The 24,753-nt window shown below is 41.4% G+C and overlaps 1 protein-coding gene across 3 annotated transcripts in view; it reads right to left on the bottom strand.

Moving 5' to 3' along the window:
* Positions 1–24,753, bottom strand: part of PAFAH1B1 (platelet activating factor acetylhydrolase 1b regulatory subunit 1) — a 60,575-nt gene that overhangs the window by 10,161 nt on the left and 25,661 nt on the right. Inside the window, exons 2-7 of one of the 3 annotated variants that reach the window (XM_083479648.1) lie at positions 21,922–22,132; positions 9,887–9,928; positions 8,522–8,606; positions 5,074–5,148; positions 3,929–4,135; positions 1,048–1,216 (exon numbers count right to left, since the gene is read on the bottom strand). In XM_083479648.1, the coding sequence (XP_083335774.1) occupies positions 1,048–1,216; positions 3,929–4,135; positions 5,074–5,148; positions 8,522–8,606; positions 9,887–9,928; positions 21,922–21,953 (610 nt within the window). In that variant the 5' untranslated portion in view covers positions 21,954–22,132. Of the gene's footprint in view, positions 1–1,047; positions 1,217–3,928; positions 4,136–5,073; positions 5,149–8,521; positions 8,607–9,886; positions 13,284–13,853; positions 14,622–21,921; positions 22,133–24,753 lie in introns of those variants that run through there. The other 2 variants (XM_083479647.1, XM_083479649.1) reach the window with 2 other exon arrangements.

Raw genomic sequence — 24,753 nt, forward strand, 5'->3', positions numbered from 1 at the left:
AGCCTAGCCTAATTCACCCAATCCCTTTCAAGTCATATTTTCCCATTTCAAATGTTGAGTCCTTCACATTGTTTTGAGCAGTTAACAATGCTTCAAACAAGCAAGCTATGGTCTGAACACAGAAGGCAGGCAGGTTTCAACTATGGAGCAAAAATTATGCCCTCCTTGGGAAATATCCAAGATTCTTATATAGCTGGCAACAGAATGAACCAAAATGTGATGCTTCCCATGGGTACTTCAGCTCTAACCATACTATACAGTAGAGCAAGATTGCCTCGTCTCATTTCCCAGCAAGCTAAGGAAATGGGCCCATATTAAAGCCTTACAGCTCCCACTTCGTCCAACTAGCAATAGGGAACACAAGCCTATTAACATTTCAAGCACAGACTGCAAAATATACCCAGGATACTGACCAGGTAACAACCATCTTTTTATCTAATAACTCAAAATGCAAACATGGTGGGTCTGTGTTTTGACTATACAAATTTCAGATTGCAAGTGACAGCCCCCATGATTATCTTCTTTCATACAGAACAATTCTCTGCTGGAGAGTCAGAGAGACAGCTAAGCTAGAATCATTCTTTCCAACAACTAGCTTTACATGTGCAGTAATTTTTATTGAGAGGAGAGCATTCAATCGTGTGGTGCCCTCCCCTCCACATGTCTGCTGACTGAAGTGGTATAGTTCAGCCATGAGTTTACCACATCATATGTGTAAGGCAGGGGTGGGAAACCTCCAGCCCTCCCCCATTTGACCTGCAAAGCCAAAGCCGTGCCTATCTGCCCAGTACACCATCAGGTGTGGGGCGGGCACCCTCAATCAGCTGATTAGCAGCATCTGCAAAGCACGCTGAAAGGGATTTCTCAGGACCCAATAATCAGCTGAGAAGCCCCTTGCAAATCGCTATCTTGCAGCATCCCCCCCCCCCCCAACCTTGGTTTAAGAGTTCTGCATCCCCTTCCTAATTTCAGTTTCAAGAAAAGGGCAAGTCTGGACTGGTTTGATTTTAACTCACAATCCAAGTGTGGGATTCCTCAATTCCTTACCATGCATGGTTCTGATGCACTCAAAGCCCTGGAAATCCCATAGCTTAATTGTCATATCTGCAGAGCAGGAGGCCAATAACTTGCCGCTGTGGTCGAAGGAAATATCCTGCACTGAGTCTGTGTGGCCCTTCAGGGTTCGTTCAAAATCACCTGTCTCATAATCCCATACCTAGGAAGCAGACAAAGAAATTGATGAACATCTGCCCTCACAATATATATATATTTCTTCCAGGCTCTCATTTGCATTCAAAGCAGCTCTCTGGCACTCTGTTCAACATTAATTCAAAATGGAAGAAAGAAATGGAGCAAGGGAAGAACCAGTAACATTTTCAAAGGGTATAGTGACTTTTCAAATTAATTAGACAATAAGCAGCACCTCTCCTTCTCTCTCCACCCAACCCATTTCCAAGATAAATCAATAAGCCAGAAGACAGCACATTTTGCTGCTCTTCCTGTTGCCTTAAACAAGAGCAGACCCCCTTTCTATGGGATGATGCACGTTTTATTTGTGTAGACACATAAAACTCCTGCTTTCTATGAGACAAAAGCAATATTCAGACATACCAAGGTAGAATACTTTATTTTAAATTCTTGAATATCTGCCTTGCACACATTGGCAACCAAGAATAAAGCCAGAACAAAAAAAATGGGAGGAACCAGTCACCCAAATGGGTCATTGGATGCAGGGCAGGACACAAGTTTTTAAAATATTATTATTCCATTTGCCTTCACCCAAAGGTCCCAGCATTGGTCACAACAATTAAAACAGAGTTATAAAAAAACAGTTTAAAGCAACTTAAAACTACAGAAATAAAGTGGGTCCTAAAAATATACATTCTCAAGTGTCAAAAGCCAGAGGTGTATCTTCAGCATTTGCCATGAACTATATAATGAAAATGCCAGACACATCTTTGTCAGTAGTGACTTCCACAACTTAGGGCCTGCCAAAGAAAATGCCCTCTCTTGGGCCATGCCCCCCTTTTTGAGGGACGTGGAACTACCAAGAGGGCCTCCTCTGCCAATCTTAGCAGCCAAGGGGGTCTGTAGGGAACGAGTCAGTCTTTAAAGCAGTATTCCCAACTGGTGTTCTGCAGACATTCATGTAACAAAAACTACCATAGAGTTTTCAAAAGTAGGGGCTTGGCTTTTGAAAAACAGGGGATCTGCTGTACTTAGCTAATTGGGAACCACTGCTTTAAAGCAGTGGCCAAGTGGCCTTAAGCAGTGGCCTTAAATGGCCAAGCCATTTAAGGATCTGTCTTGTGATTACCCCATCCTCCACTGTTCAACTCAGTCTCTTGTGACTCCAGAGGAAAAGGTGTGCTGGGGTTTGTTTTTGTTTTTCATGGGTCATGTATGAAAAACCCAATTGCTTCAGGTGATGTATTAAAACAATATATTATACGACACAGCCCTTAAGTATTAATATATTCACTACAAGTCTGGCCAGTGCCTCCTTGCTTGCCAGCCTCTCCCCACTAATTGTGCCAAAGATATTTGACTGTACCAATGCCAGCCCCAGCAACTCCTTATATGCAGAGTAAAAGTGGCTAAGAGACAGAGAAGTTCAGGGAATGGGGGAAGAGTCCTCTGAGGGGAAAGGAACAGAGATGAATGTAAAAGGACATGGAAGCAGGGATGAAAGAAACTAGCAGTTGTGGGGAAGGAATAAGGGACAAGTTGAGTGGAAAAGGAGAATGAGGAAAGACATTACAGGAGCTGGGCTAAAATACTTATGAGAGGCATGTGGGGGTGGGAACAAAAAAATATAGAAGAAAAGCTGTCTCCAATTAAAGACACTAGATGAGCAAACACTGCCTGAAATAGGGAGGCTGAATCACAATGCCTCCAAGAACAAATGTCTGCACTTAGCTTGAGGAAAGTTGAGCTATAGAACTCAACCTGCCACAAGGAAAATGCTGTGGCAAAGTATTTAGCTACTTCCAATGATGCATTAATATCAGAAGAAAGTTATGCTAGTATTTGCCAGCTGATTGTGCCAAACTCTGCTTCCATCTGCCACACTTTTATAACTGGTTCTGCCCCCAGGACCCCAATTTTGACTGGCGGGCCTGAGTTTTTTAGCCATCCCAAGTGGGCCCTGGGTAGAAAGTATGAGGACCCTTGTTCTAAGCAAAAATTCTTCCACCAACAAAATATGGGCCCAGTACTCACCAAGGTGACCAACCTGTGTTCTAGCAGTTCAGTGACTGAATGCTCCTCCACACAATAATCACCACCATTATCCCTGCCTACAGAAAGCTAGCATGTCAGGGGGAAGCCTAGCCCTTTGTGGAGGGAATCTGTGTTGTGTATAGAAGAGCAATAGTTATGGCCCAAAGTGAAGCCTCAGAGCGAAGATAACAGGTTGACCACCTCATTGAGAATGAAGCTATAACGAGATTCAGGCTCCAGCAAGCTTCCACATGAATGAGTCCCAAAGACTGGAAACTACTATCAACATACTCATCATGTGTTCTTGGTGTTCTTACTAAGGGCCACAATACTACAGTACCATAAGTGGCATACTTGAAGAATCCTAAGCTGTTTAAGATTGTGCATTATATTGTGCCCAGGAGTGTGCCTGCAGCAAACAAACGCAGCTTCGAAGAGTGGGTGAGAATAGTACACCAACCCATGCCAGCTTCAGGAGGCAAACCACCAGGCTGTGTATTAACTGAAGCTTCTACATTTCTATGGGTGACCACAAACACAGAATGCCATTTTGCAAAATATATATATATATTATTTAGGCTAATACAGTCCAAAAAGCACAATGGGAGCCATATCCCAATTCTGATCAGCTCACACCTCCTGTGTCAATAGCCTGCAGCATCCCCTTGAGGTGCACAGACAGACCAGGTTTATAGAAGAGTCTTACCTTTATTGTGGCATCCTCTGAAGCAGAAACCATAACACTGAAAACTGGATGGAAAATTACTCTTGTGACAGGACTCCTGTGTCCACTCAACGCATACTTTTCTGGAGGACGAGGGATCCATTCTTTAGGGTCTCGCTTCTGACCAAGTGGTCCACCTGAAGTAAATTCTTCCTTAGCTTCATTTAGTTTGGATTCCAATTCCATAACCTAAATGGTTTTGGAGAGAGGGCAGGGAGAGAGGAGTGGAGAGAACAAACAAAAGTGTAAGACAAACAAAAGGTGATACCTGGTGATCAACTTTGTGATATATCACCAGCTAAACATCATGATATACTGATATATCACAATGTCTGAAATAAGACCTTGCAAGTCCTGAAGGACCAACACACATTGACCATCACCAAATCTACAGCAGCCCTGGAACTGTGCCACACAGCTCTCAAATTATCTCCAAGTACAAGCTGTAACAGCTAAAAGGAACCGAACAAAACCTGAGAGCCACAGGAAAATACCCGTCTGGTTATCTTGAAATCAATCCAACCCTCCTTAGCTCATTTTAGAGAAAATGTGTTTGTCGTCATTTTTACTTTACCTGAACTTTGTTCCGTTAGATATGAGTGTAAGTCTACTGCTCTGTCATTCCTTCCTTATCGGCCAGAATTTTTCTCTTTCCTGCATTTTGAATCAAATATCCTTGCTACGATTACCTTTAACAATGCTGCTTGTGTTTGTTTAAAGCAAAAACCTGCCAAGGCTTCAGCTGGATCCTATCTCCTACATACCTCCTAGCCTTGAGACCAGTGGGCACATTTAGAGGAATTAGGAGACTAGAGTTGGGTGATACTGGTGTTCAACTTTGTAATATATCAACAGCTAAACATCATGATATACTGATATATCACAATGTCTGAAATAAGAATGGAGCTATGTGGAGGCATTGGCTGACTTCACGGTTTTTCACACATTGTGATTCTTGCATAGCACACACAGACATAAATCATGATTTGCAATACATTGTCAGGTCAAAAATTATAAAACCGGTTATCATAGTATGGACTTCCAACCGGATACGTTGTTTTGCATACTTCTTTTAAAAGCACTGCAGCTGTGTTGCCAGCAATATACCAACTGAGCCTTGTACTTACCTTCTTTTGTAATCTTATAACTGATGTCCATTTCTTTTCCAAGAGTCCAGCATACTTCTTATCTAACTCTTCATTCTGAAGATCAAGACAATTGTTGTGAACACATAAATTGTAGGACTGGAAGGCACCCTCGTGGTCATCTAGCCCAACCCCCCTGCAATGCCATCAGTCCTGCTTAGCAGCATTTTCTCCCAAAATTAAGAACATCAAACAGAGCAATATTTTGCCAGCTTTTTTTTTTTAAATAAGAATAGCATTTTCTATTGTCTTAGAAATTGAAGGCATGGAGTTGCGGGGCTTATCAAGGAACCCTACAAACCTTTATATATTGCTTGATGCAAACATGTATGAAGCCAGAGATAAAACACATCCAGATCAAAAGCCAAAGGAACTAGCTATTTGGGGGGGAAAGCTCCTTCCATCTGCTTTCATGAGTGCTTCTGTGCTTTGGGGGGGGGGTCTTTTCCCCCCCTTTGGACCATGTGAATTGTTTAATGTGGCCACAATGAACTGCCACCCTTGCAAGTGTGGTGGTTTAATGGGAATGATGGGCTGATACACATTTTCCAGAACTGTCTAACTTCATTGTCCCACAAGTGGCCAAGCAGATGTCTTTGGGAAGGAACAAGCAGGGAATGAAAGCAATAACCCTCCATGTTTTGTTGCTCCCCAGCAATCAGTATTCTGTGGCACAGTGCCAGTAAATGTACAGGTTCTGCTTCTTAATTGTGCCTAATAAGCTCATCTTCCTCCATGAATTTGTCTGATCCCCTAAGCTTGGGTCCATCTTGTGGCAGCCAGTGCCATGCTCACACACATTCTGTCAATTACTCTGCCAGGAAGCCACTGCTGTAGTCATCAGTGGATGACCTTGATGAACAGGTTTGTGTTAAGAGGCACAATCCTCAGGATATGCATGATCCAACATCAACCAAGAGCACAAAGCAGACACAAGCACTGAACTATCTGGTGAAGTATCCTGAGCAAGTTTCCCTCCTTACATTATTTCTTCAGGGAAATAACTTATTGCTTACAGGAAGTTCTCAAGAGTTTATGAAAACCAAAAAATCACACCCTCCTCTCTGGTCTGCCACCATTCTGATTATCTGTGGAGTCAGGGTGTTCAACAAAGGCATGGCCAGAAACCACAGCCCAGCTGAGAAATGAATGTCAAGGGGAGTGGCACTGGTTAAAGTGCATCAGCTCCCCCACAACTACAAAATTATTATTATTATTATTATTATTATTATTATTATTATTATTATTATTATATTTAAACAAGTTGTGTGCCCTATAAATTAAGGGAAGAGGTTAATCTAAAAAATCAAAGGAAGTGCAAACAGATGCTATATGCAATGTTGAAGTTCTGGGGTCTCAGAGAGTCCAGCAATACTGGAGATTGTAAAAGGCAGGAGAATAGCAGAACGTCAGAACTGGTAATTGGATTATCTTCTTGGTTAAGAGGCCACAGTGGAGGCATTACCACCCTCTGTGCTTGGGGGAATTTGGGGTTATTTGTGGAACTAATTTGTGCTGGAGCCAAATGTAGCCCCTGAAGCAGTTGCACGGATAAGATTCCAATTCACTGGTGCTTGGGTTTTGGGGTCTTTTAGTTCATTAAGAGTTCTGCCTAATTCATACTCCCACAGCTTCACTACACAGCTCTCTCATAAGGAAGTGAAACACATCTCCCTAATGACTGCTGTATAACAAGGCTGCTTTGCATATCCAGGTCCTCCTTCTTACCTTTTGGGGGAAAGAGTTTTTAATGAGGTTGACGGGTATGCCAGCACTCCTTTCATCAAGCCCCATTTTCAATTACGCGTACAATGAGATTACAACCAGGACTTTATTTGAATGAGATTTGGGGAAATGAAATGTAGGGCCTCAAGTGGGTACTTTGGTTAAGGCAGACAAAATTCTACGCTTTTACAGCATGATTGGTAGGCCTAAAGGGTACTTAGGAGATTAGCATATATTTAAATGGTTCAGAGTCAGAGTCGCTTATATGATCTGAAGAAATAGTACAGTATTTATAGATCACACCAAGATAGCTATTCTTCCTTCAAAACCTACAAAGTAAGAGCTGAATTAGGAGTTTCAATTATTTCAAAAAGAGTTGGGTCAAATGCCTTAAGGCTGGTAGACATACACTTCCGTTACAAAGAAAGCCTAAACGCCATCACTTAACATTTAGGTAGTATAAACTGCATGCTTGTTGTTGTAGGGAGCATGGAACACAGAAGCAGCACTGCTGTTTCTACCGAAAGCCTGTATTATTCAAATAAGGTCAGCAGGATAAAACATGGAAGAGGAAGACAGGAAAGTACAGATGAGGTGAGGATAAACTGGTAGCAAATGACACATTACTAGCAAGGCCATGGCAGTCCAGGCAAGGCTTTGCAAGAAGCAGAATCAAGTAAGTGCTAAACAACACTGTCTCACAAGAAATGTGCTTAAAAGCGCACCTAAATATTATACCAAGATGGAATTGTTTAGAAATCCTATATAATCTGAAAACAAGAACTGCAGATGGTATAAAAACTTCTGTTAGAAAGAGAATTCCTATACGGGACTGCTCTTGCATTTTCCACAGTCCTTTGGTAAGGTTTCTATGTCCATGTGATATTTTGGCCTGTATGTGATGAAATATGGCTGGAGTTGCCACTGAAGAAATTTATAGTACCCATTTTAACCTCTCCCAAATCTGAGTTTTTTATTGGAGCCTTTAGTTTTTGCTGCAAGTGTAAAACATGTTGATTTCAAAATGTATTATATACGTTACACATAGCTAGAACTATTCCAGAGGAATTCCCCAATTAAAGGTGATCAACCAGGTCCTTTCTAGAACAGTTAAAGGCTATAGACTTGGATTAAGGAATGGGTTTTCTTTTAATGAGATAGGCCATGTGAAGTTAATAACTACAATGTGATAGGATAGATATCCTTCATGCTTTTTAGTTTCAAGGACAATGTGACATGGTGCAAAGGTTTATAGACATGTGAACATTGTAAGAGCTTCTTTGTTCAGGCAATGTCCCACCTAGTCCAGCATCCTATTCTCTGTGACCAACCAGATGCCTGTGGAAAGCATGGAAGCAGGACCTGAGCGCAACAGCACTCTGCCCACCTGTGATTCCCAGCACCTGGAATTCAGAGGCAACAGTGCCTGACAGTGTAGGTGGAACATGGCTATTGTGGCTAGTAGTGAATATCTTGGTCCATTTGCCTTGCATTCTCAATGTACAGACCTCAAGTAAAGATAGGTGGAAAATTAACAATTCCACAAACTTGGTTAACTTAACAGTCACTGATAGCAGAAGCTTAAGTAACCATTGCAGAGATTTGTGAGCATTCCATTCCATTACCTCTATTTGGAAAGTTACTGCATATATGACAGAAAGGTTAATCAGGAGCATCACACAAGGAATACGAAGTCTGTACTCACCACATCAAGCTCTGCTTCCTTTTTAAAAACAGAGTATGCCTCTTCATAGCCATTAGAACGAAGGTAATCTGCTATCGCTCGATTTCTAAATGAAGTAAGATTTAGGTCTTTAATTAATATTCTTTTTATAATTAATTCTGTAGAAATTTCTCTCCCCCTCCCATCCACAAAGCTATGTACCCAAACATGCTTGACTGGAACAAGTAAAAGAACAAGTAAAAGAATACCTCCTTCCCTTTTTCTTTGAACTAATGGCTAGTTCTCTTTTGGATATTGTGCACAACGGTTTATTGAACTTTCTGGTGGTCCTTATAACTTCCCTCCATACTCGTTGTAGTATAAAAAAAGGTTCTTCACGTGCTGTAGGATAATAGTTATCTACTGCCAGGACACTGATTGGGAAAAGCATTCTTGTTGTTTTGCCTTAGCCTCTCAGATACTTTATAGACCATGGTATAATCTTGGACCACCTAATAGGAATGGGAAAATTTGCTGCGGTTCCCTTGTGGTTAGGTGAGTTTTCTACTGTTGTGCCAGGGGGCAGGGGAGATAGAACATCCTCTTCTGACCAATGCAAATAATCCCAGGGGCTTTTCCTATTACTCAAATATCTAGACGTTGCTAACTGGAGGTGGTTGTCCAAGGATCTGGAGTTTACCATCATCAGTGTGCTGATGAAATTCAATTATGCTTCTCCTTTTTCTTAAATCCCACTGCGGCAGTGGAAACCCTGAATCATTACTTGGAACCAGTAATGAGCTGGCTGAGAAACAATAAACTGAAACTCAACCCAGGTGTGACAGGAGTGGTGGGGAGTGTAGGATTTTTTGATCAAGTAATTAGTGAACAGGACCTGGGCAGTGGCATATGCATCCTTGAACTGCTGATCCACAGAATGGGACTTCTCTAGGATTCCTAAGAAGTGGCGGTGGCCCAGAGTGCCTTCTTCTTCACAAAGTGCGCCAGCTGTACCCTTGCCTTGATAAGGGATACATGCCCTATCACTCTAATGCACTCTGTGCAAATCTGCATTTGAAGAGAATTCAAAAACTTCAACAGGTCAAAAATGCCAGCATCTGTATTTGTAACTGGTACACTCTGCAAGGACCACACAACACCCCAAGAGATCTATGTTGGTTACCTGTTTCCATCTTCAATTTTAAGTGCTGGCTTTGACCCTAAAAGTCTTACTTAGCATTAATATCTGAAGCAACATTCCCTCCCATATCTTTTATTTCTTTTTTTTGTCTCATCATCAAACCTTTTATTGGCATCACATACAAACATCCATAGTAAATCAATACAGAATTACCACCTCCCCTTCATTTGTCAAATGAAAAGAGGCAAAAAAAAATCTAACATTACATCTCTAGGTCTCCGGGGAGATCAGGCGTCTGCAATGTGTTTCTGCGACAAAAAACCAAATAAAGATATTTAGCCACTAATTTGGTGAGCTCCTGATCATTCCCCAGTAATAGAAAATGTATGACCTCCAACTCTGGTTTCCATTTGGGAATGCAGCGTTGTTCTAGAAACTGCTGGCAGAGATCAGCATATAGTTTACATTTAAGAACCATGTGAGTAAGAGTTTCCATCAGGTGATCTTCACAGGGGCAAATTCTTTCTCCTTCCACCATTCCTGAGAACCTACCCCAAAGGAGGTTTGATGGGTTTGAATTAAACCTGGCCATCAAAAATGCCCTTCTTTCTTGAGGGATAAGCAGAAATTCAAGATAATTATAATTAGTTTCATGTGCCCAAGAAAGCTGAAAGTAAAGAGGGGAACATGTTTTCTCTGCTGCTGCTGTTAGTTCCTGGCATTAAATGTCCCACAACTAGTTTTTATTATAGCCTTGGCAGACGGTGGAGGCATCGATCACAAAAGTTCCATTGACAGTCCAAGGTGCTGTATCTTTATGTTAAACTGTTGTAGCCCTGGGGAAAGAAAGGGGTCTGACAAGACCACCGAAGAAAGGATCTTTATCTAATGTGGGGTAGATGTTTAACCAACATAGAAGAAATCTCGCCCAGGCAACAGTCTCTACCTTGTGTTGACCTCCCTCTAGACACAAGGCTGCATAGGGTACACAACGTGGGACAGCAAAAATCTTAAAAAGGAAAGCTGCCTACACTAGTTCTACCAGTTGGATAAACCCTGGCAGCCAGACTGGAATTCCATAGAGCAACTGAGCTATTATTTTGGTGTTGAGGACCTTGAGGGCAGAGGGGATATGCGAATTACCTCTTGTTATGAAAAATCGCATTATGGCCTGCATAGACATCTTACTGGCATTCGCCGCCGTTGCACGGTGCGAGGACCATAGAAGCCTATGATGGAATGTAATTCCCAGATAGTTAAATTCAAATACCTGCTGGATGGGTTTTCCACCAAGTACCCAGCTATAGCTCTTGCGTGAATTCCCAAAAACCATTATTTTGGTTTTATCAAAGTTCATGCACAATTTCATTCTGGACAGATAGTCAATACAGGAATTTAACAATTGTTTTAGGCCAATTCTTGTCCATAAAAGCAAAATCATGTCATCTGTGTATAGGAGAATGGGGATGCTTGATGCATTGAGTTTTGGGTTATCCACCTGTTTTAGTGAAGAAGTGAGGTCATTAAGAAAAAGATTAAAAAGAGAGGGAGTGAGTTCACAGCCCTGCTTTACTCCTCTGTTTATAATGACAGGATCTGTCATTACACTCCCTGGTGTTGTTCTTATATGACAGGTGTTCTTTGTATAAAGCTTTTTGATCAAGTATAGTAATCTAGGTTCTAGGCCCATTGTCTCCAATTTGGTCCATAACAGCCCCCTGTCAATAGTGTCCAAAGAAGCCTTGATATCTAGGAAAGCCACATAAAGACATTCTTTATGAAGCTGCATATACTTAGCGGCTAAGTGAGATAACACCATGCAGTTGCATAAAGTGGATTTCCCTGGCCTAAGCCCTGCCTGCTCTTGGACCTATGATGTTATTTTCATCAAGCCAAGTAGTTAGTTTATTTAGCAGATGTTTAGCGCACAATTTCCCGATGTTTGACAATAGACATTGGCCGATAGTTGGATGGCAGCTTTTTGTCACCCTTTTTAAAGATTGGGATAATTAAAGATTGCTGCCATGAGTTAGGCATGATACCAGCTCTATCTATCACAGTGAATAGATCCGCTAGTATCAGAGCCCACCACTCTGACTTGGCTTTGATCAATTCAGAGGGAATACCATCAGGGCTGGCAGCCTTTCCTGCTTTCATCTGATCAATTAAACTTGTAACTTCGGTAATGGAGACAGGGGGCCACTCATTCGCGAAAGTAAAAATGGCATGGTCCTGACTTTTCCAAGATGGTGGCCCGAGACAGCAGCCTAGGCAGAGCTCTTGCCTTCAATAAAGCTTTTAAGTAGTTTTTAGCTACTTCCTGATTCTAATCTCACATTTTTAACGTCTTACTGGCTGTCTCATCGCCTCTCCTTGTTTTTAGTTTATTGTTTTATTGTTTTACAGCTCAACCTGATTTACCACAACAATGAATGCCCGATGAAACCTGCCTCTGTGACTGACTTGCAGTTTTGTCTACTGACTAAAATTTTCCATCCCCAGTTCAGAAACCGAACAAATCGTAAGTAACGAGGATTGTTTTGGATTGTTCCGGGGGTCTTGACCATGCCCTGATGCCCAAGAAAAAGCAGTTCTGTGCCAAGCCACTTGACCAGATCCAAATCTAAACAACTAAGTTTCACTGACTTCTCGGAATGGATAACTCCCAAAATAGCAAAGGGGCTACTGATAATGGGCTAGGAACAAGTTCGGAAGTCCAAACGGCGGAGGGAGATAATCTCCATGGCGGTGACAAACAATCCCTAGATCGTTCCAATCCCCAGCAGTTAGACAGTGAATGGGAAGATCCCCCCAAACAGCTAAAAGGCCTTAGATCAAAAGGTTCAAAGAAAAACAGACCTACAGGAAAGCCCACAAAGATTAAAGCAACCCAAGCAGCTCAGAGTAACAGCCCATACCGCCATTCAAATAACATCTCAAAAGCTAACTAATCTGCCTGGAGCAACAGAGGAGTTATTTACTGGAGAATTGTTAAGCTTGATTGGTGAGCAAAGCCTTCTCACTGCAAGGTCTCTAGCGTTGATCGTCTGGAAGTTGGAGAGCATTGAGGATTGTGTGGCGAGGGGTCAGAAGGAGGAGAGCCTGGTGCGGTCCCCTGAACCCCAGGGGAAGAATGCTGAGAATGCTCAACCAAGCAGGCTGGAGCCCTTCAATTCTTCAAGGAAGAGCACCCAAGATGCTCAGACAAAATTCTGGCCCTGGAACGTGACCAATGGCCCACACCCCACTTGAAAGTGTTTGCAGTTGGATCAGATAGTTTTGATCATCTAAAATAATTAGGAGAACAAAGGGTGCTGGATTACCAGACCAAGAGTTTGTTCTTCCTTATCTGATCTACTGTGATTAGACATAGGCTCTTTGGAGCTAAAAATGATAGAAAAATTGCTGAGCCACCCAAACGTAATAAAACTGCTTCTCAAATTTCATAGCCATGCCATTGCCCTGCTGCTTCCCAAAATGTGTGTCTTTTTAAGTCGATTTCACATTTCAATTAGAAGGGTGTTTGCAGACTTAGACGCTGTGCCTTTATTTTTGTGTGTGTCACACACCCCTACATTCACAGAACGGTGCAAAAAAAATAAAACAAGTAGGAATTTAATTTAAAAAATCAATGAATCAAAATTACAACATAGAAAGCAACATCTTAAAAACAAACAGTACAAAAATAAAAAAATTCCTTCCAGTAGCACCTTAAAGACCAACTAAGTTAGTTCTTGGTATGAGCTTTCGTGTGCATGCACACTTCTTCAGATACTTTCGTGCATGCACACGAAAGCTCATACCAAGAACTAACTTAGTTGGTCTTTTAGGTGCTACTGGAAGGAATTTTTTTATTTTGACTATGGCAGACCAACACGGCTACCTATCTGTAACTAGTACAAAAATAGAAAAACTTGTCAAAGCCCTACTACTCCCCTCCGAAATATTGGTAGGAGTCAGGTCCTTACTTCTTGTTTAAAATACAAAATGGAAACATGCACCTCAGTGGAGAGTTGCATATACTCAGAGCCCTGCCCCAGATCCCAGACCTCCTATCTCATCCAAAAAAGGAACCAACGGGAAGGCCTCATTTGCTGATCTAAAGAGATGAACAGATCGGTAAGAGAGAATGAGCTCTTTCAAATCCTTAGGGGTCCCAGGTAATTTAGGTCTTAACTCAATGTAACCACCATGGATGACACCTTGGGTGTCATCAGCATTATTTTTTGACACCTCAAACCAAATCCTTCAATGACTGCTTCCAGCAACTTCATATAAATAATAAAAAACTGATTACAAGACACTCCTCTATACATTAGGACCATCCAGAGTCTCCTTTGCAAATGTTCCTGCTATCTGAGGTACTGTGTGTGGTCATATGATCTAGACCAGCATTCACCCATTTGGTGCCTTCCAAATGTTTTGTTGACTGCAACTCATCACCTGTGGCCATTGGCCATTCCAGCCAGGGGCTAATGATTGTTGGGAGTCTGAAACACCCAAATGGCACCAAGATGGTGAAGGCTGATCTAGTCGCTTCTTGGCAGTGATATGGCAGTTATGAACTTCCTACCCCAATAATTTCCCTTGGCAACTTCTTTCAGCCTTTTGAAGGCAGAATGAAAACCTTTCCACTTCAGAGAGCTTTTAGCAGAGTTCCAAAGCTGGCTTAAACTCTCTTCTCTGGTGTTTTAAGAACAATGGACAAGCAGGGAGCTAAGATGAGAATGGTTCAATTGAAGCTCTCTTCAAATTGGCCTGAAATAAATCAAACAAAGCTAACATGCATCACCAGAGATAAGGCCACCTGGAACCTAAGACTATTTACTACAGAGGTCCCAGTACAATAACTGTTGGAAGGGAGTGTCTTCTGGCCCAGAATCTGCTCCTTGTTGGATGGAGCAGAGATCATGAAGCATCTGCATCTCTAAATGTAAACGGGAGAATGAGAATATCCCCATTCTTAAAGTCAATTTGTGCTACAATTGATTTCCCCCTTTATTTACTTTTTTAAAAATTGCTCATGCTTTCTCTCTCTCTCTCTCTCTCTCTCTCTCTCTCTCTCTCCCCCCCCCCCCAATAAATGAAGGCCCTTAGTTTAATTATTCAGTGGAACAAATATAACTCATTCGCAGGGACTGAAAATTTTGGGCTTTCCCCTGTGATGGAGGTGTGTGTGTGTGTCCCAATTCACAATCACATTAAACCTTAGTTTATTTTAAACTATGCTTTAAGATGAACAAGCAAATCATGCTTCACTCCTTTCTTCAGTTTTCTAGGGAGGAAATAAAACACAGAGACATTAGACATGAACCAGCACTACTAACAAGCCATGTCAGCAAGCCAAGAACAAACCTTGGTTTAACATTATGGTTAGGAGAGAAAAATCCCTGAGTGCTGACTCACACTTTAGCATCAAGCCAGCCTCTGGTTTGTTTGCTCCCTGGTGCACTGAAGAAAAGAACAGGGAAGCAGCAGCACTGGGACTATTGAACAACATGCACCACCAGAACATTACTGGTTCACTTCAACTCAGAGTTTAAGAACTGCATTGCATTGGCTTGGCAGGTTCAGATCTAACAGGATGCATAAGTCTAATCTAAGCTGTGGTTTAAAGCAGGTGAAAGAAAACTGTGGCCCTTCATATGTTGCTGGACTCCCAACTCCCAATATCTTGCTGGAGGTTGGGAGTCCAACAACATCCAGAAGCCCACAGGTTAGCAACCTCTGGTTTAAAACAACACAAGTATTGGCCTTTCTACTACTCATTTACTATTGCTTTTTATAATGACTAGGTCATGGGTAGGCAAACTAAGGCCCGGGGGCCAGATCTGGCCTAATCGCCTTCTAAATCCAGCCCACGGACGGTCCAGGAATCAGCGTGTTTTTACACAAGTAGAATGCACCCTATTATTTAAAATGCATCTCTGGGTTATTTGTGGGGCGTACGAATTCGTTAATTTTTTTTTCCTTCAAAATATAGTCCAGCTCCCCACAACATCTGAAGGACAGTGGACCGGCCCCCTGCTGACAAAGTCTGCTGACCCCTGAACTAGGTTCATAGGAGGGTGCCAACAGACTTGCAAAAAAAACACCAACTCACTTATCATATACAAGTTAGAGGAACATTAATCAAATGGCATCTTCACAGCTGTGTCCTCCTGTCACGCAAGTAACATGCACACGAGGATGTCAGCCAAACCTGCACTGCACTGGCCTGACATCTTCAGATGCACCCTTGCTGCGCAGTAACAGGATGCACAAGTTCCTTGTGTTTGTTGTTGCTCTGCAACGTCACACCTGCTAATTTGAGGCAGCCCCACCCATACCAGATGGAACAAGAACAAAATGAATCTCTCAAATATATAAATGGCTAACAAGCCAACTTGTTGACTCTGAGAGCCAGTGTGGTGTAGTGGGTTAGAGTGTCAAATTAGGATTTTGGAGATCAGGGTTCAAATACCCACTTGGCCACAAAGTTCACTGGGCGACCTTGGGGACCAGTCACTGCCTCTTAGCTTAGCTTACCTCACCTCACAGGGTTGGTTTTGATGATTAAATGGGTGCCAGAATCGTGTATACCACCTTGAGCTCCTTGGAGAAAAGGTGGGATATGCATTCAATAAAATAAAATTAAAAAATGAGGGAGCCTTGACTGTCACTTTGGGGACTTCATTGTCCTTGTTTTGGCTATATCACAAAGTTGCACACAGGTGTTGCTGGTCTACAGGGGCATTTTCATTGCCAAGTGTTGACAGACATGGGCTAGAATAATAATATTCATTTACAGAGGTGATTGCCAAACAGGACCAGTGGTCAGGGATGATGGGAATTGTGGTCCCAAAACAGCTGGAGGGCCAAGTTTGGTCATCACTGATTTACAGGGTCAAAATCAAATGTTGGAAGTACTTTACAGACATTTTCAAGTATTCCTTAAAATACTGGACTATTCTATAGGCTGGTTATCTCATCCCAAATTGCAGGAAGGGGAATAAGAGCCTATGGGGGAGCTGCTTGCCTAAGGTGTGCTCATTGCTGAATTGGTCTAATAAATCCCACCTTATATCTGTATCTGCTCACAGCAGGGTTGACTAATTCTGCAAGGCTTGGAGGCAATCACTATTTCTTAAAAAGAAAGACCAGGAAACAGAGGTTAACCTTGATACACAGCATCACCAAGCCCAGGAAGAGCAGTGTAAGGGGTTCTGCAGTTATGGAGCACTTACACACTGTGATAACATAACACAGCCCAAAGAGATGCAGCAACGAACTGTTATGCCTGGTCTTTACATGCAGCAAAAATGAAGTGGCAGAATGGACTATTTTCATTTCAGATTGCGGCCAGATCAATTTCTGAATGCTTCGCTGTATTAAAAAATGCTCTGAAATCAAAACACTAATACCACAGGGTATCCCTGGTACCTGGTACCCTGGTACCCCAGGTAACTTTTACCTGGAAGACACTTAGCACACAGGAGAGCAATGAGAAGTGGCATTTCCTCCCACCTCATTCTCCTGCATGCCATGACTCCAGTTCAACTCCTGAAAACAATTTTAGTTTCTGTTACAAGCAAAAGTGTGGGCAGGCTATTCAACCACACCTTCATTAAAATGCTGTAGTCATCAGAGGCACTGTGCAGGCTAGGAGTCACCTTCCCTTGTAAACAGGTATGTGGGTGTGGGTGTAAAAATACACTAATTTGTGGAAGGCACAGAACTTTGTTTCTCTTTTTAAACAAAATCTTGCAGAGATAGTGTTGAAAGTGTGGGTACAAGGCTTCAGGCTCTGCATAGCTTTCTGCTCCTCCTCATGACTGCCAGCAGAACCATTACTAGACGATGTTTTTAATCAATGAAATCAATCGTGGAGATATAAATTCAGCATTTGTCACATAATTTGTCATCCTATTTGCAGATGTTATGCAGTTAAAACTTCAGAACACACAGTCTTTATTCCAACCATTTGCAGTTGTTTTTGAGCTACCATGTGACCAAGAATGAGCAAAGCAAGAAGTCAATTTAACAGCAGCAGACATCACAATGCTGGCACATGCTCCAGAGATTAGCATGCATGTCAGTGCAAGCATCAGATATTGACCCCTGCAGTGATGAGGACAAAAGAGACACCCTTGTTCTAACAGATGGTGCTCTGACAGTCAAGGTAGACTGTGGCCTAAATGAAAGGGACCTGGCATTTACTTGGCTGGCTGAAGCAGGACAATATTTGTCAGCAGATCAGTTAGCAATTAACTGACCAGTTAACTGTTCAAATACTGCTGAAAGATCACCTTGCCAGCATTACAGGTTTGCTTAACATACAGTGTTAAGTTCTTGGAATGCCGTAAGTATCTTAACAGGAGTATCAAATAATTTTGTCTACCGCCTAACTCATGCAGAAAGAGAAAAGCAGTGCCCTTTGTGAGCAAGTGCTCTCAGCCTCAGTGAATCCTTATCTTGCTTATTCAGTTAATAGAACTCAAACATATTCTACTCACTAAATGCTCTCCTTGGAATATGCAAGCCAACTCTGCCCAAAACCCCCCAAATACAGAAAAATGTGCACCAGCAACTGCAATAGATGTACATTTACGGAAAATAAACCCTTCCTCAAGAGAGCATTACAATTATTTATTCTTAACACAAACTTTTGTTAGCAATATAGAAACCATATTCTGCAGACTGGGACTGGGTATATTATAGCCATACTTTGAAAACTGTAACAGTTCCTACCTATTTTCAGGCCCAACTGAGAAGAGCTGGTTTTGACCTGTAAAGCCCTTCACAGGTCAGGACTGGGAACGTTAAGAAACATCTCCCTCCATATATTATCTAACAGGTGCTTTCCCCACCCATGGTCTTTCCAGTAGTGGCACCCCTGTTGTGGTACACTCTCCACAGAAGTTCCACCTGGCACCTTTCTTACTATCCTTTCAGCAGCAAGTAAAGAAAGACCTTCTTACTTTCCTGTGCATTTTAGATGTCATTTTAATCCTGCATTTATAACTTTGAAGCTTTTAAGATAAATTTGGTATTCAAGTTAGAACAGGCATAGGCAAACTTGGCCCTCCAGATGTTTTTGGGACTACAACTCCCATCAACCCTGACCACTGGTTCTGTTAGCTAGGTTTGATGGGAGTTGTAGTCCCAAAACATCTGGAGGGCTGAGACTTCCGGGTTAGCGCCTCCGGCAATGGCGGATTTCCTCTGATCGGGAGGAATCCGCTTCGTGGAAATCAGGGTCTGGACCGCCACGGCGAGGCGGAGACCCATTAAAAACCACAGGCGGGAGAAGCCTGTGGACGTGGGATTCGGCTGGCACCCTTTGCGGCTCCCCTACTTGCGGGGAAACCCAGTTTCAGGGATCCGGAGCGACGTGGGGTGAGTGGCGTGGTGCTTCGAATCGACTGCTCTTTTCACGGAGTGAAGCCGCACTGCTGTTGTCGAAAAGCGCTGACTTTTTCCTGTGGACAATTGGACTTTAAACAACTACCCGTGAGTAGAACGGAAAATTGGATTATTAAATATCTTAATTTGGCACCGAAGCGGGAAGGTTCCAAACAGGAAGTCCGCCTTCCGCTTTTGTAAATAGATTGAAGCAAAGACATTGCAAGCTAAAGTCTGGAAAGTCTTTTGTAAAGGATTAAACCTCCATCGGCTAAAATTACTAAACCCCCCTTGGAAGCAGGAGAAGAGGGGGGAAACTTCAGATTGTTTAAGCCTGCAGGAGAGAGAGTGAAGAAAGATAAATTACCACCGTTTTGAACCTGGGAACGGGCTGCCAGGAAGCGACGTTTTGGGAAAGTTCATTGACTGTGAATAAAACGTATGTTGACAGATAGTCAAATAAGAGAAACATATTGATTCCAATGTTTCCTTTTGCACTTAAAAGGAGCAAAATATCTGAAAATCGAAAATAACTTTGTTGCTGGACCTGCTTGTAAAAGGACGGATACAAATATAAATTGTTTCCCCTAGAGGGAGCTTTTGAAACTGTTGCAGGAGTGGATCTGGGGAATTCTCCAGCTGCAGAGATTAAAGACCGTGAGAATTAGACATTGACCTTGGACAAGAATGTGGACAGAAGAAGCCTTAGTGATTGCTTTCTGCAAGACAAGTGCCTTATTGGAACAGCTTCATGAGAAGACGGATGTGATGATTACTAAAATTGACAATTTTGGACAAAAAATGACTGATTTGTGACAAAAAGTGAATACTTATACAGAAACTACCCAGGAACCGACCCAGAAATCTGTTTTGACATGGCAAGCTGTGGAGAAGATAGAGGAGGAGGTTGTTGTTGAACCTCAAGTAATACAAGTGGAGAGAGCCTCGGCCTTGTATGAACATAAGCTGTTGTTTTTGATGACCGAATCTGGAGAAAGCCAGATTTGGAGAGATGGAGTCCCGCTTGGATTGGAGAAGGAAAGTTGGATAGATCCCCTTATGCAGGGACGTTTTGGCTTTTGGGATCTGGTTTTGGGCCAGGGGGAGATTGGAGTGGTGGGGGCCTTCAACTGTGGAGGGATTTTGAAACATGGTCTGAAATATCCTTTGGATTTTAGTTCTGACTATGGAGAATGGGCTGACCTGTCGAGAAGGGATAAAGACATTGTTAGGTTGGAGTCTCCCCGAGATCTACTCCTCAGTGCTAAAGAAAGGAAATTAAGAACAAGATCAGCAGAAGACAAAGTAAAGTGCAGATATAAATACGAAGAAGATCTGCAGAAGGGACATGGAAGAGAGTTAAGAGCCTCGGCAGAAGGTCACCAGGTTGATGGACTATATGGAATGGATAGAAAGGACTGACAGAACCCGAGACCAGGGAGAAGAGACGGTGGATGAAGATTGGAAAAAAGTTTAAAAATTTATTTAGCGAAATACTGTAAAATTAATGAGTGTTAGAAAAATGTTGGAATGAAACTATACGGCTTTAGTAGAAATGTTATAAGGAGTTATGTACAAATAAGTTTTAGGGTTTTTTATGGTAAGATAAGGTTAAAATAAATTAAGACAATTAAATGACAGAAAATAGTGAAAGATGGAAAGGATTTGCTGAAATAATTAATAACTAGAATACAAAAAAGGGAGGTGTGAGGAGGTCGATGAAACAAGTTAATGAAAGATAAAGATATGGAAATATTGGATGGGTTTTTAATTGTTTTTTTTATTTTTGCTTTGATGTATTGTGTGCTTTGTTCTTTTTTATATGTATTGATTTGTATTGTTTAATTTCTTTTTTCTCTCTTTTTCTTACTTTTTTCTGTACTCTTAAATTTTCAATAAATATCATTTTTTTAAAAAAAAGAGTTTGCCTATGCCTGAGTTAGAATAAAACAATTAATTTTGTAAACAGTCCTATCACTATAGCTGAAGTGTGGGGTGAAAATATTTAGAAATAAAAACATATTAGATATTGTACAGCAAAACACTCATGTTCCAGACCACAATCTCACAATATAAAAAACCTGGAGCAAATGACAGGCAGATAGGGAAGAAAAGCAGGGAGTCAGGAATGTACTCAGGCTTAACTGTATAGGTTTCTGACAGGTCTGTGTTTCTTTTTATAAAGAATGTATGTCCAACCAATCAAGGGCACTAAGGATGGTCTACAATAAAACAAAAATTTCATCCTAATACATATTAACAGCATCGACAATCATTAGAACAGCAGCAGGAGGAACAAAATGCTCAGTCCAGATTGAAGACTTGGCAAAGACAGCCCTCTGAGCAGTAAAAATAAACCTGAAAAGAACTGGGCTTGCCACCGATTTCTTGTAAGGACCTTCTGTAGCATGAGTAAGGAACCTCCAGAATGTGAGGTAACTGGGTCCCAATTTGACCTGCAAGGCAGTTTCTCCCAAGCCATTCCCACCTGTCCCACTCCTGATATCCCATGGCATCAACTGTGGAACAGCCCACAACCACAGCTTCAAAGTTAACAGAAGCATATCAGACATGTGCTTACAAAGCCTGCCAAGTTGAGTAGGAAGATATTTTTTTTCCAGAATACAAATTCCATCCTATTCCCACCCATCTCCCCAAAAAACAAATTAACATCATGGCCAGCACACTGCTTAGCTCCAGAATTTGGAGGATCCCACAAAATTACTAAACCCATTTCTTCATTCTTGCTTTGTGGCCAGATCTATTTTTTAAATTATTTTTAAAAAAACTAATGTCTAGTGCATTCTTATTAAGATGCCCACAGAAAGCTTTAAAATTGGTTAAGAAAACATGATCGCGTCCGATCCATAACAGCCAACTGAAAGCAAGGTAAGATTAATATTCTTGAGCTACTTACAGTTCATCTCGTTGCCTCTGTGACAGCACCATTGTGGCTGTGATGTCAAGTTAACGTGATTCAGCTGTCTCCTCCTCGTCAAGCAGCTTGGGATTCTGGGATCCACAATTCAGTCTGCCACAAAGTGGCTTCAACCCAAAGGACAATGTGTCTCCACAAGTAAACTCTACCAAGCAGACCGGATGCATTCAACAAGGAAGATTCATTCCATCTAGAAAATGCAAGAGTTTGTGCAATTATTGCTATGAAGAACTTCGGCAACACTGAAGTACTGACTACTCATTAGACAAATGTTATTTTTATTTATTTGTTGAAAACATTTATAAACTGCTTAATAAGTTTTTAAAAAAAAACTCTTATGCAGTGTACAATATTCTATTAAAAGACAATTACAGCCTATAGCTAATAAAACATAAAAGCATCTAACACACAGCTAATAAAACATAGTTAATAAAACATAAAAGCATCTAACACAGAAAAAACAGTAAGTTCAAACACATTAAACGGGGGCAGAAAAGTAAGTCTTGTTGGTAGAAGCTGGGAAAATTAAGGGTTGCATATAATTTGGCCATCCATCGTAACAAAGAGAAAAGCAACAACTATGCAGAGTGCAGAAAATGTAATAAATACTTTTGTAATTCCACTAGGGTCGGCCTTTAGAATGGGGACCAACCTTTAGCTCCATCCTGCCATATGAAATTCACTATTTTGTTTTATTTTTACTACAGGTGCCCACCTTGCTCCTCATCCTCTTTCTTTCTCTCAGTTTGGGGACACATGCCAAACTTTATATTGGCTTTGTACTGGTTTAATGACTTGATGAGGTGCAAATTAGTTTGCTAGAGACCCTTAGTTCCCTTCCCACAGAACATCAGTTCCAGGCAGGGGTCTCCAAGAAGAAGAAACAACTGTAAAAACAGTCAGTCCTATAGCATAAAAATGTTCTCTTCCTCTTAAAATATTTTTAAAACTGAAAACAGTATTGACAACACTAATACAAGTCAATACAAATTAGGGAGCAGCCAAAACCCAGTGAACTACAGACAACAGTCCAATAACATTATTACTACACTCAACATACAAAAAATTAACAGGCAGGTTACAGAGTACCATAGTGACCCAAGAACTCAAGTCATTTCTTTCTGTACTCAGAGTTAACGGCTATGATTGAACACTTCTCCACTTCTTTATGGGGTACAGACAGGACAGCTCAATCAATAGGGCATAAGACTCAATCTCAGGGCCATGGATTCAACCCTCTGTGGGTAAAAAAAGATTCCTGTATTGGTCTAGATTACCCTTGTGATTCCTTTCAACTGTACGATTCTATGATTCTATGAAAAGGCATTTACTTTTACATTATTTTTTTATGTTGTCACTGTCTCTCCTACAAAATCTGAAGCCTTGATGACACCAGAATGGCAGGGTTACTTTGCCAAACTGCCACACACTCAATCCATAGAACCTCTCCAAGGCCAGTCCTAAAAAAACAACTATCAATGAAACATTTAAAGAGAGAATTGTGATCATCAACTATTTTCAGGTGATCAAGTGCAGCAAAGAGTTTAAAACACCAGACTGAAGTGGTACAACTCAAGACACAGGTTTACTACACACCTCAATGAAACTAGTCCATACCAACTTTCCTTGGTGGTATAAAGGTGGCATTTTGGGGAGAAGAGTTTAATGCAGTGCTTTTTTGCTTTAAAAAAATGTTTAGGGGTACTCTCATTTTCCTACTCATATTGAAACACTGCCCCTCAATGAGGCCAAACTTAGATTGACAAAATGTTTAGGGGTATGCATACCCCCGTGTACCCCCAGAAAAAATCACTGGTTTAATGCATAGCAATATTCAAGCAACAGCACAACAAAATGATTTTTGAAAAAAAGAAAACACAACCGTAAGTATCTACACAAAGTGTTAACTTTGCCATGAGCTCACTAGATGGCATTAGGATAATACTGACCCACCTGAAGCTCTGCCTAAATGCTATTTTTAAAATGATCAATGAGGAAGGAAGAGCTGCTCAATATCAACTTGAGATACTTCATGCATCCTGTTTTAAGTATATAGTCAGCTTGTGAAGTAAGCCCACAACTTACGCGGGGCTTACATTCCAGGATCTCGCCTAAAGCCAAAATTGCATATACAGTGGTACCTCAGGTTACATACGCTTCAGGTTACAGACTCCACTAACCCAGAAATAGTGCTTCAGGTTAAGAACTTTGCTTCAGGATGAGAACAGAAATTGTGCTCCGGCGGCGCAGCAGCAGCAGAAGGCCCTAAAGTGGTGCTTCAGGTTAAGAACAGTTTCAGGTTAAGAACAGACCTCCAGAACGAATTAAGTTCTTAACCCGAGGTACCACTGTAGTCAAAACACATTGGGTTCAATGGCATGTGGGATTGCCAAAGTCTTTTTTCTGCAGGTACCTGCCCCCCCTTTAAATTACCAAGTACATGAAGCTGAATGCGCACAAGTTAAATGCCAGTAAGTTGCACGCTTACTGTATCTACATAGTTTTTCATAAAACTTGGCTATCAAACTAGAGTTGGTAAATATGAAACACTTGAGATTTTTCCTGGAATTCTGCACACAGAAAGCAATTCAGCTCCTCAAGAATTTTAGCATTCTTTTACAGATGCTAACTTCATTAGAGTTCTCATTGGCACTACTTTGGAGACTCTTATTTTATTCCCCAAATATGAGAAGTCGTGAACATATAAAGATTCTTAGCAGAGCTTGCATGGTATGGGACGGACTCTTTCACCTATGATAACAATTTGCTATCATTTTAGGAGTCAGACAGAATATTATTTGTTGTTGTTGA

Source organism: Podarcis liolepis, assembly GCF_965112155.1.
Source record: "Podarcis liolepis genome assembly, chromosome: 16".
NCBI classification, from domain to species: Eukaryota; Metazoa; Chordata; class Lepidosauria; order Squamata; family Lacertidae; genus Podarcis; species Podarcis liolepis.